General features: G+C 42.0%; 1 protein-coding gene across 1 annotated transcript in view; it reads right to left on the minus strand.

Annotated features, from left to right (window-relative positions):
* Positions 1-12,845, minus strand: part of LOC116828369 (atrial natriuretic peptide receptor 1-like) — a 44,094-nt gene that overhangs the window by 10,581 nt on the left and 20,668 nt on the right. Inside the window, exons 14-15 of the mRNA XM_032786537.2 lie at positions 8,557-8,732; positions 6,550-6,650 (exon numbers count right to left, since the gene is read on the minus strand). Coding sequence (XP_032642428.1) covers positions 6,550-6,650; positions 8,557-8,732 — 277 coding nt within the window. The remainder of the gene's footprint in view (positions 1-6,549; positions 6,651-8,556; positions 8,733-12,845) is intronic.

The raw sequence follows: 12,845 nt of genomic DNA on the forward strand, positions 1-12,845 counted from the left end.
GCAAGATTTCCTGCTCTCCCGACCAGTCTTCGCATCACAATGCCACTCCCCACACAGCTAGCAGGAGAACCTGGCTCTACTAAAGATCCAACTCACACCTTCACATCGACACCGAAGTTGTCCTGGCTACGCTTGCTGCCTCCAAGCCGCTCCCACTGCTAGTCTTCCCCACTTTCGGGTTCAAGTCTCTTCACCCCTCTCCTAGGAAAAGTTGTAGACAACTGTCTCTACAGCCCCAAACCCTTTCTCCCAGGGAGTAAAAACTTATAGACTTTTCTCCCCTGCTATCTCTCTGCTTCCAATTTCCTATCTTTTGTAGAAGCCCACCTGTTCCTCACACGTGAGCTTCTCTCTAATTAGCTGCTTCATCTCAAGCTCCCCGTTGTAGAGCTAATTAACAATGGGCCTCACCTGGCCTAACTCAGCTTTGCAGGCCAGTGTGTGGGAAGACACTAACATAAAATGATTTCATTAATTCTTCCCGTACCACTAAACACCCACCAAAAAGAAATATTCTGCAGAGAAGCTGTCAGTTTATTTTCTTATTCATGTGATTACTGTCTTATGCAGATAATACGTTATTATCCTAGACGCCAGACTCTCTAATGACCATTAGCCATCTTCAAGCCAGATTTTTAACTCATGGAGTTAGGTGCTTTTGAAAAATCCCACTAGCTCTCTCCTTCATTTTAAGTTCCTAAATACCTTTACAGATCTGCCAAAATGCTTGGCTTCTAATGACTGAACACAGCTATGCGTGTCTATTTCTGTTCTAGGCCTGACTACAGAGTGATTGAGTGCTTGAGCTTCATGCTCCTTGAAGACAATAAGAGTCTGGTGGCACCTTAAGACTAAGATTATTTGGCATAAGCTTTCGTGTGTAAAAAACATCACTTCTTCACACGTGAAGATTTGTCATCTGAAGAAGTGAGGTTTTTACCCACGAAAGCTTATGCCCAAATAAATTGTTAGTCTTTAAGGTCTCACCTGACTCCTGTTGGTTTTGTGGATACAGACTAACAAGCTACTCAGTGCTCCTGGAGTTATGGTAGCTCCATGCAGCAGATGTTTTGCAGGAGTTCTCATGCATTTTGTTGTCACTGCCTCACATCAAAAAGCATCACATTTTCCAGTAATGCCAACATAGTTTTACATGCTTTCAGTTTGCTGCCCGCTGCAGGGGCAAAGTGCGCAGTTTAGGCTACTGAGCCTAAATTTGTGGTTGAGCTTGCCTCTTGGAGTCACATCTTGCCAAGACCTTTTCTTAAAACAGAGTGTCAAATAGGTACATTTTTATGTCTTAGGCAACTGAACACTGAAAAGGTTACTGGATACCTGTTACAGTACAACTGGTCAACCACAAGTGCCTACAAAGTTCTGTCTTTGCCTAACATAGCAGATTAACCTAACTGGCAAATAAATGGCACAGGTGAAATCAGATAGGAGCACGTAGCACCAGAGTTCCAGCAATTCTGCGGAAGAGTTCCTGCAAAAAGGTGCGCAAATAACAGTACAAGGGCTTCACTAAACCGGGTTCATAGTGCGTGGCATCTTGGTGTTGACACTATGACGGTCTAAGCCCTCCCGATGTGCAGCATGTGTATTGCGGTCAAAACGCCATGGCCCATCCTGTAGTCCATCAGCATCCAAAGGTCCATTATTTTTCAAGAGAATTTGACCCAAGTAGGGATAGATACTGACTGGGAAAAAAAAGAAAAAGCAGGAAGTAAGAGAAAATGTGCAAAATGTCATCCTGTTCTTCAAATAGCTCTGTTTGCGATATATTCACTACAATTATTTGTCTGTAATATTTGCAGTTATTCCATCATTTATTAGAATCGCAACAAGAAGATGACCCTGTGCAGGTAAGAGCTGAAGAAGCTGTTGTGAGTTCTCATAATTTTGATCCTTCTGCCATTGAAGTTATTCTCAAAATCCATTGACTTCAGTGGGAGCAGATTTGTTCACATACTGTGTTCACAACGGTATTATATTCCCGTCATGGATCAAAATCTTCAGCGTCTTACTCAGGCTGGATCTTTATTTGTTACATGGTTTTAAATCCAGTTCCAGTGAGCCATGATACCAGTATAAGATTCTCCTGCTCCCACCAGCCCCTGGATCCTCAAAGGAATGCAGTGAAAAGAGAAGACAATTTCTGTTCTGTTCTTTTTTCTGGTATGCTCTGTGGGCTGGAGTGGGATGAGGTATGTTCACTCCTAGCCTTACCCTTGATCTGCCCACCATCCTTGTGGCCTCTCAGTTTTCCAGTCTCCCACAATACAGCCCACACCCCACAAAGTATCTTGACAGTGATCAAAGCTGGGACAGTGCTGGGTAGCTACTGAACCCCTATCCATGGGGAAGTGTTGTCGTACATGGATTCAGGGTAAATGATCTAAGCCAAATTGTTTGATTAAAGGATGTGCATCAAAATCAACGTAAGGTGCCTGAAAAAAACCTGCGTAACAACTCCAGCTCCATAAAATAATTTGCTTAAAAATAACTCTAGCGACCTGCACTTATGATTATGGTTCTCCTACTGTTAACTGTTCATGCCAGTGGCCCAATGTGGTGCTTCCAGCTTCATAAGGGCTGTGGATCTCACTGTGTCTGAGTTCTCATCATTTCAAGAGCTGGTCCCCTTCGATATAGGCTGAGCTCAGATCTTGTCAGCGATGAGAGTTTGGAGACAGACATCTGTGGCAGAGTGAGAGATGTAAGCCAGTTCTGTATCAGACATGAAAAGCCCCGATCTGGAACATTTCCAATGGAGAGAAAACAGGAAGGCTTCTGTATTAGAATGATAGGCAATAAATGTCCCAACATATGTCAATAGGGGTTATTTTCAACATGGTGGATGAGAAACTACCAGCTATTCTCTCTTTCCTTGATTAGTATATTCAGTGCTTGCATCATTATCTTTATTCTTTTCATTGCTGTCTCCATTTGTCAAGATTTTCCCACTTTGAACTTCAGCGTCCAAAAAGTGGGGACTGCATGGACCCTTCTAAGCTTAATTCTAGCTTAGATCTGATAACGCTGCCACCAACCAAAATATATGTTTCGCACACTTTCTGTTCCCCAAAACCTTCCCTGGGAACCCAAGACCCAAACCCCTTGGGTCTTAAAACAAGGAGAAATAAACCTGCCCCTCCTTTCCCCCTCCCAGACTTCCCCTCCCTGGGTTACCCTGAGAGGCTACACTGATCCAAACTTCTGATCTTAAAACAAAGGAGGAATTACCTTCTCCCCCTCCTCCTTTCCCCCACAATCCTGGTCAGTTCAGACCCAATCCCTGGGGTTTCAAAACAAGGAAATATCAATCAGGTTCTTAAAAAAGAGAGCTTTTAATTAGAGAAAGAAAAATAAAAAATATCTCTGTAAAATCAGGTGGTAAATGTTACAGAGTATCAGATCATATAGACTAGAGGGACTTCCCACCCACCCCCAGCCTGAGATTCAAAGTTACAGCAAACAGATGTAAAATCCTTCCAGCAAATACACATTTACAAGTTAAGAAAACATACATAAGACTAATCTCCTTTCCTGGCTATATTACTATTTTGAACTTGAGAGACTGATTTTAGAAAGATTGAAAACCTGGGTGCACGTCTGGTCCCTCTTAGCCCAAGAGCAAACAATGAACAAAACAAAAACACAAAAGACTTCCCTCCACCGAGATTGAAGTATCTTGTCCCCCGATTTGTCCTCTGGTCAGGTGTCAGCCAGGTTTACGAGCTTCTTAACCCTTACAGGTAAGAGACATAACCTTAACTATTCTGTTTATGACACCATTCCTGTTTCTTTTCTTCAACATGTTTTCTGCAAGGATGATTCTCATTCAGCGGAATATTCCTCATGCCTACCTCTGACAGAATTAATTTCAGGAAAGTCTGAGAATCCTGCCCATGCCCTACAGACTATGTGGAGTGTAAATAAGGTTATATAGTCTCTCCACAAAAATCTTTGTAGGTGAACTCAGATTGCAAGCACATGACAGTGTTGCAGATGCAATATTCCTCTGAGGAATGCAAAAATTATTTAGTGAAACCCAGGAAATGCAGAGTAAGATTGTACTTTTTAAGGAAAGTTACTTTAGTTTTAATATCCACTACAGGTATGCCCACACTACAAGCACTTGCCACAGTGCAGTGCTTCAATGTACACCTTAGCCAGTAACGGAGAGGTTCTTCCAGTCACTGTAGTAATCCTGATGGTGGTAGCTATCATGGAATAATACTTTCATCAACCTAGCCCAAACTTGGTTCTCCCACCCCAGGTGGTGTCGATGAAGTTACAGTCTCTCAAAGGTGTGTATTTTCACACCCTGAGAATTAGCTATTGTCTGATGGTAAGCTTTCAGGTGACCCAGCCCGATGAAGAGCCATTATTCTGCCAAATGGAAATTTCAGTGTGTCTCACAAGTTTCCAGGGCAGTAAATATTTAATAGTCAGTCACTGGAATTTTATGGCTTTTAATTTTTGTTATCAAGTGTCAAGTCCATTAAAATATAATATCCAGTGAAGCCTTTTATTTTAGCATCTGAAATCAGTTTTAGTCAAATTATAGTATGTATGTGTCTGGATATTAAAGGCTTGATCTCAGTGACACTAAGGGCTGGTCTGCACACACAATGCACCGGGTTTACTAAAAAGTGGTGTCTTTAACCAATTTATGTTAAAACTGCGTGCAAGTTTGTGTGCAGCACTGTTAGGCCTTGTTACACTGGGGGCTGAGGAATCGATCTAAGTTTACGCAATTCAGGCTATGTGAATAAATATAGCTGAAGTCAACGTATTAGATTGAACTTTTGTGGTGGTCTTCACTGCAGTGAGTCGACTGTGCCACCCCCCCACTCGGGGATCAATTTAGCACGTCTAGATTAGACAAATAAATCGACCCCAGTGGATCGATCGCTGCCCACCGATCCGGTGGGTAAGTGTAGACATACCCTAGTTTCACTTTAGAGCATCATAGCTTCTAGCTGATCAACTTAAATGAAACCAAGCTACCTTTAAACTGAATAAGAGTGTCTACACTGGCGTTTTACAATTGATTTTAACAAAGATGCAGTTTTTTAAACTGAGTTAGTTAAACCACACAACTTCTGTGAATAGATAAACCTTAAAGCCACTTTCCACCACTCTGGTAGTGTAAATGGTCTTAGTCTTTAAAAAATAAAGGGAAAAAATCTTTTTTCTTCCTCTTTTCCTTCCTTTTTTTTCCTCCGGTTTTGGGTTTTTGTTTGGGTTTTGAGGGGAAAGAGGATTTCTTATTTAGACTAAGACACTTTACACTACCAGAGTGGTGGAAAGTGGCTTAAGGTTTATCCTATTCAACAGAAGTTGTAGTGGTTAACTTAACTCAGTTTTAAAAACTGTTTTTGTTAAACTCAATGTAAAAACCCAAGATGTAGACCAACTCTTATTTTCAGTTAAAGGTAGCTTGGCATTTAAGTTGAAAAGCTAAGCCTATGATGCTCTAAGTAACAAGGTATGTCTACCACTACCCACCGGATCGGTGGGCAGCGATCATCCACTGGGGGGTCGATTTATTGTGTCTAATCTAGACGTGGCTAAAATTTGATCCCCGAGTGGGGAGTGGCAGCAGTCGACTCACTGCAGGTGAAGACACCACAGAAAGTCAATCTCAGCTACGTGACTTCAGCTATGTTATTTCACATAGCTGAAGTTGGTAACTTAGATCGATTCCCAGCCCCATGTAGACAGGCCTAAACAGTGCCTGCACAACAAACTTGCACCAGTTTAACTAAATTTGGTTTAAAAGACACACCTTTTTAGTAACCGGTCTGCAATTGTGTGTCAGACCAGCACTTAGTTGTCCTGGAATCAGACCTTGTAATCTCCAGCCACATACTATACTATAATGGACTAACAACTGATTTCAGATTGCTAACAATAAGCTTCCTGATATTAAATATTTTAATGGACTTGACACTGATAACAAATTAAAGCCATAAAATTCCAGTGACTGGACTATTGAAAATATTACTGCCCTGAAACTTGTGAGACAAACTGAAATTTTCCATTTGGCAGAATAATGGCTCCTTCATCGGGTCTGGTCACACTGAAAGCTTACATCAGCATAGCTACATTTCTCAGGGGTGTGAAAATACACACCTTTGAGAGATGTAACTTACATCGCACCTACCACCTGTGGAGACATGTGCTAGTTGATGGAAGTATTATTCCATCGAGCTAGCTACGACCCTATCAGGGATTAACTTACAGTGATGGGAAGAACCACTCCCGTTACTGGCATTAAGGGGACATTGAAGCACTGCAGCTGTGCCAAGATTAGCATTGGTAAGTGTAGGCAGTACCTTTGTAGTGGGATAATTTAAAACTAAAAAGTACTTTCCTTAAAACAGTACAATCTGAACTCTGATCCTGAGGTTTCTAACTTAAAAAATTAATTTTGCATTCCTCAGAGGATATTGCACTGCACCACTGTCATGTGGCTTGCAAATCTGAAGTTCACTCAACAAAGATTTTTGTTGTCGAAAGACTAATAACCTTATTTACCTCCACATAGTCTGCTAGGGCATGGGCAGGATTCTCAGGACTTTCCTGAATTAATTCGTCAGAGGTAGCATTGAGGATATTCCGCTGAATGAGAATCAATCCTGAGAAAACAATGTTGGAAGAAAAGAACAGGAATGGTGTCATAAACAAGATAGTTAGGGTTAATGTCTCTTTTACCTGTAAAGGGTTAAATAAGCTCCGTAAACGCTGGCTGCACACCTGACCAGAGGACAAATCGGGGACAAGATACTTTCAAATCTCGGTTGGAGGGACAGTCTTTGTGTTTTTGTTTGTTCATTGTTTCTTGGGGCTAAGAGGGACCAACGTGCACCCAGTTGTCTCCAATCTGTCTGATCAGTCTCTCAAGTTCAAAAAGTTAAGTATAGCCAGGAAGGCAGATGAGTCTTATGTAGTTTTTAATTGTTAAATGTGTATTTTGCTGGAAGGATTTTTACATCTGTTTGCTGTAACTTTGAATTTTCAGGCCTGGGGGGTGGTGGGAAGTTCCCTCTAGTCTTATATGAATCTGAATTACTCTGTAAGCATTTTACCATCCTGATTTTACAGAGATAATTTTTTATTTTTCTTCTCTAATAAAAGCTCTCTTTTAAGAACCTATGATATATTTTCCTTGTTTTTGAAACCCAAGGTGGATTGGGTCTGAAACTGACCAGGGATTGTGGGGGGAATGGAGGGAGGGAGAAGGTAATTCTCTTTGTTTTAAGATCCAGAAGTTTGGATCAGTGTAGCCTCTCAGGGTAACCCAGGGAGGGGAAAGTCTGGGAGGGGAAAGGAGGGGGCATGGATTTATTTCTCCTTGTTTTAAGACCCAAGGGGTTTGGGTCTTGGGTTCCCCAGGGAAGGTTTTGGGGGAACAGAAAGTGTGCCAAACACTATATTTTGGTTGGTGGCAGCGTTATCAGATCTAAGCTAGGAATTAAGCTTAGAAGGGTCCATGCAGGTCCCCACTTTTTGGACGCTGAAGTTCAAAGTGGGGGAAAAAAATCTTGACAAATGGAGACAGCAATGAAAAGAAATAAAGAATAATGATGCAAAGCACTGAATATACTAATCAAGGAAAGAGAGAATAGCTGGTAGGTTTCTCATCCACCATGTTGAAAATAACCCCTATTGACATATGTTGGGGACATATTCTTGCCTATCACTTCCTATACAGAAGCCTTCCTGTTTTCTCTCCATTGGAAATGTTCCAGATCAGGGCTTTCATGTCTGAGTACAGAACTGGCTTACATCTCTCACTCTGCCACAGATGGCTGTCTCCAAACTCTCATCAGCTGACAAGATCTGAGCTCAGCCTATATCGAAGGGGACCAGCTCTTGAAATGATTGAGAACATCAGACACAGTGAGATCCACAGCCCCTTATGAAGCTGGAAGCACCACATTGGGCCACTGGCATGAACAGTTAACAGTAGGAGAACCATAATCATAAGTGCAGGTCGCTAGAGTTATTTTTAAGCAAAATTTTTTTATGGAGCTGGAGTTGTTACGCAGGTTTTTTTCAGGGCACCTTACGTTGATTTTGATGCACATCCTTTATTCAAACAATTTGGCTTAGATCATTTACCCTGAATCCATGTACAGACAACACCTTCCCCATGGATAGGGGTTCAGTAGCTACCCCAGCACTGTCCCTCCAGCTTTGGATCCTGTCAAGATACTTTGTGGGTGTGGGGCTGTATTGTGGGAGGACTGGAAACTGAGCAGGCCAAAGGATGGGTGGGCAGATCAAGGGTAAGGCTAGGAGTGACATACTTCATCCCCACTCCAGCCCCACAGAGCATACCCAGAAAAAAAGAACAGAACAGAAATTGTCTTCTCTTTTCCACTGCATTCCTCTTGAGGATCCCAGGGGCTGGTGGAGCCAGGAGGAATCTTATACTGGTATCATGGCTCCACTGGAACTGGATTTAAACCCATGTAACCAAAATAAAGATCCAGCCCTGAGTAAGCGCTGAAGATTTTGATCCATGACGGGAATATATACCGTTGTGAACACAGTACTGTGAACCAAATCCTGCTCCCACTGAAGTCAACTGGAGTTTTGAGAATAACTTCAATGGCAGAAGGATCAAAATTATGAGAACTTTCACAAACAGCTCTTCAGCTCTTACCTGCACAGGGTCACTTCTTGTTGCGATCTCTAATAAAATGATGGAATAACTGCAATATTACAGACAAATAATTGTAGTGAATATATCGCAAACAGAGCTATTTGAAGAACAGGATGACATTTTGGCACATTTTCTCTCTCACTTCCTGCTTTTTCTTTTTTTTCCCAGTCAGTAATCTATCCCTACTTGGGTCAAATTCTCTTGAAAATCAATGGACCTTTTGGATGCCTATGGACTACAGGATTGGGCCCATGGCGTTTTGACCAGCAATACACATGCTCACATGCTGGGAGGGCTTAGCACCTGCTCATAGTGTCAAACACCAAGATGCCAAGCACTAGTTAACCCGGGTTAGCTGGACAGCCCTTGTACTGTTATTTGCGCCATCTTTTTGCAGGAACTCTCCCGCAGAATTGCTTGGGAACTCTGGTGCTACGTGGCTCTATCTGATTTCACCTGTTGCCATTTATTTGCCAAGTTAGGATTATCTGCTATGTTAGGCAAAGACAGACTTTGTAGGCACTTGTGGTTGACAGGTTGTACTGTAACAGGTATCTCAGTAACCTTTTCAGTGTTCAGTTGCCTAAGACATAAAAAATGTACCTATTGACACTCTGTTTTAAGAAAAGGTCTTGGCAAGATGTGACTCCAAGAGGCAAGCTCAGCCACAAATTTACAGCTCAGTAGCCTAAAACTGCGCACTTTGCCCCTGCAGCGGGCAGCAAACTGAAAGCATGTAAAACTGTGTTGGCATTACTGGAAAATGTGATGCTTTTTGGATGTGAGGCAGTGACAAAACAAAATGCATGAGACACTCCTGCAAAACATTTGCTTGCATGGAGCACCATAACTCCAGGAGCACTGAGTAGCCGTGTTAGTCTGTATCCACAAAACCAACAAGGAGTCAGGTGGCACCTTAAAGACTAACAGATTTATTTGGGCATAAGCTTTCGTGGGTAAAAAACCTCACTTCTTCAGATGCACAAATCTTCACGTGTGAAGAAGTGATGTTTTTTACACACGAAAGCTTATGCCCAAATAAATCTTAGTCTTTAAGGTGCCACCAGACTCCTTATTGTCTTCAAGGAGCACTGAAGCTCAAGCACTCAATCACTCTGTAGTCAGGCCTAGCACAGAAATAGAACAGCATAGCTGTGTTCAGTCATTAGAAGGCCAAGCCATTTTGGGCCAGATCTGTAAAGGTATTTAGGCACTTAAAAATGAAGAGAGGCAGCTAGTGGGATTTTCAAAAGCACCTAACTCCCACTGAAGTTAAAAATCTGGCTTGAAATGGCTAATGGTCATTAGCAGAGTCCTGGCAGGTCTCAGGATAATACATGTATGATTCTGCATAAGACAGTAATACACATGAATCCAAGAAATAAACTGACAAGCTTCTCTGCAGAATATTTCCTTTTTGGTGGGTGTTTAGTGGTAACGGGGAAGAATTAATTGAAATCATTTTATGTTAGTGTCCTTCCCCACACTGGCCCTGCAAGAGCTGAGTTAGGCCAGGTGAGCCCAATTAGTTAATTAGTCTACAAACGGGGAGCTTGAGATGAAGGCAGCTAATTAGAGAGAAGCTCACCTGTGAGGAACAGGTGGGGCTTCTACAAAAGATAGGAAATTGGAAGCAGAGGAGATAGCAGGGAGAAGTCTATAGTTACTCCCTGGGAGAAAGGGTTGGGGGCTGTAGAGACAAGTTGTCTACAATTATTCCCTGGGAGGAGGGAGTGAAGAGACTTGCAAACCCAGAAGAGTGGGGAAGACTAGCAGGTGTGGAAGCGGCTTAGGGAAAGGCAGCAAGGTGCCAGGAACAGACCTTGGCTGCTGTGTAGAAGGTGCCTGAGTTGGAATCTTAAGTAGAGGCCCAGGTTCTCCTGCTAGCTGCTGTGGGAGTGGCATTGTGATGCAGAAGACTGGTCGGGAGAGCAGGAATCTTGACGCACTCCCTCCCGCATCCCCAACACCCTGGAATGGGAAACACAATAGTGACCTGGCTAGAGGGCTGAATCAGGAAAAGGATACTATAATTCCTGTAGCGAGAGAGGGGCTGCAGAGGAGAAATCGACTGGTTGTAATTGCTGGAAGGGGAGTTGGCCTGACCGAGCTAATCCCCAAAACTACCAACAGGCAGCGTCATCCAACGGTGAATACAGCAACCCTGTCACAGTTAGCAATGAATTCATAAAAATTTCCCCAAACAGCCATCAGAAGGTATCGCAAGGTATTTACGTGCCAGATATGCTAAACATTCGTATGCCCCTTCGTGCTTTGGCTACCATCCCAGAGGACATGCTTCCATGCTGATGATGCTTGTTAAAAAAATAATGTGTTAATTAAATTTGTGACTGAATTCCTTAGGAGATATACAATTCTCCCCCATTTTACCCCCATTCTGCCATGTGTTTCATGTTATAGCAGTCTTGGATGATGACTCAGAAAATGTTCTTCATTTTAAGAACACTTTCACTGCAGATTTCACCAAACACAAAGAGTGAGATTTCTAAAGATAGCTACAGCATTCGACTCAAGGTTTAAGAATCTGAAGTGCCTTCCAAAATCTGAGAGAGACAAGGTGTGGAGCATGCTTTCAGAAGTCTTAAAAGAGCAACACTCCAATGTCGAAATTACAGAACTCGAACCACCAAAGAAGAAAATCAACCTTCTGCTGGTGGGATCTGACTCAAACGATGAAAATGAACATGCGTCGGTCCACATTGCTTTGGATTGTTAGCAAGCAGAATCTGTCATCAGCATGGACACATGTCCCCTGGAATGATGTTTGAAGTATGAAGGGACATTAGAATCTTTAGCGCATCTGGCACTCAAATATCTTGTGATGCTGGCCACAACAGTGCCATGTGAACACCTATTCTCACTTTCAGGTGACAATGCAAACAAGAGGCAGGCAGCAGCATCTCCTGCAAATGTAAACAAACTTGTTTGTTTGAGTGATTGGCTGAACAAGAAGTAGGACTGAGAGGACTTGTAGATTCCAAAATTTTACATTATTTTGTTTTTGAGTGCAGTTATGTAACAAAAAAAATCTACATTTGTAAATTGCCTTTTCATGATAAAGCGATTGCACTAAAGTACCTGTATGTGCTGAATTGAAAAAATACTAATTTTTACAGTGCAAATACTTTTAATAAAAAATAAATATAAAGTGACCACTGTACACGTCGCATTCTGTGTTGTAATTGATAGCAATATATTTGAAAATGTAGAAAACATCCAAAAATATTGAAATAAATGGTATTCTATTGTTTAACAGCGCGGTTAATGTGTTTAATCGTGCAATAGTGTGGGTAGCTTTCTTCCACAGGGGGAGTGCATTTGGCTGTTTAGTCTTTTATGAATTCCTTGTTATTCAAATACTTTGGCTGGGTCAGAAGAGAGGGAAATACAAAAGGAGATCTCTGAGCACTGAAGACACCTCAGCCTTTAGTCCTTCACTACCCCTAATTATTCATTATTTGTATTCCAGTAGCCTGCAGAAGGCCCAACCAAGATCAGGGCCCCATTGTGCTAAGCACAGTACAAAAGACTAGTAAGAGACAATCTCTGCCACAGAGCTCTCACAGTCCAAAAAGACTAAATATTATTGTCCCACAGTGGGATACATGACTTGCTCAAGGCTACACAGGAATTCTGTGATAGGACAAGGGAGTAAACCTAGGTTTCCAGATACCTAATCCAGTGCCTTAACCTCAGGACCATTTTTCTTCTTGCAACCCTCCTAGGAAACCCCTGTTCATGTTTGAATAGGAGGAGGGGCTGACTAGAACGTGGCATGACAGAATCCCCTGGGCATATGAGCGATTGTGAAGTATTGCCCTCTGGGTTCTCTCAGAAAGAAAGGCACAGAGTCACTCAAGAGTGCATTCTTTCCCTCTGTGTAGATGTTTTTCCTCTCTATACAAAATATAGCCATCCAGTGTATTCAGCAAAAACACTGTGTTCTCATTGCATATGGAAATATACTATGGATGAGTTTTGCTGACACATTGGAAAACTGTTCCTATTTTAACTCTTAGCATATTGCCATTAGCTAAGTAATATATTTTTTTCAACAGGGAAAACACAAGGGAGGAAGTGATTTAAAAAAGAAACACATAGACCCAGGGCTAGTTTTTTTTATATATCCATTTACTCAGAT

Source organism: Chelonoidis abingdonii, chromosome 6, assembly GCF_003597395.2.
Source record: "Chelonoidis abingdonii isolate Lonesome George chromosome 6, CheloAbing_2.0, whole genome shotgun sequence".
Lineage (NCBI taxonomy): Eukaryota > Metazoa > Chordata > Testudines > Testudinidae > Chelonoidis > Chelonoidis abingdonii.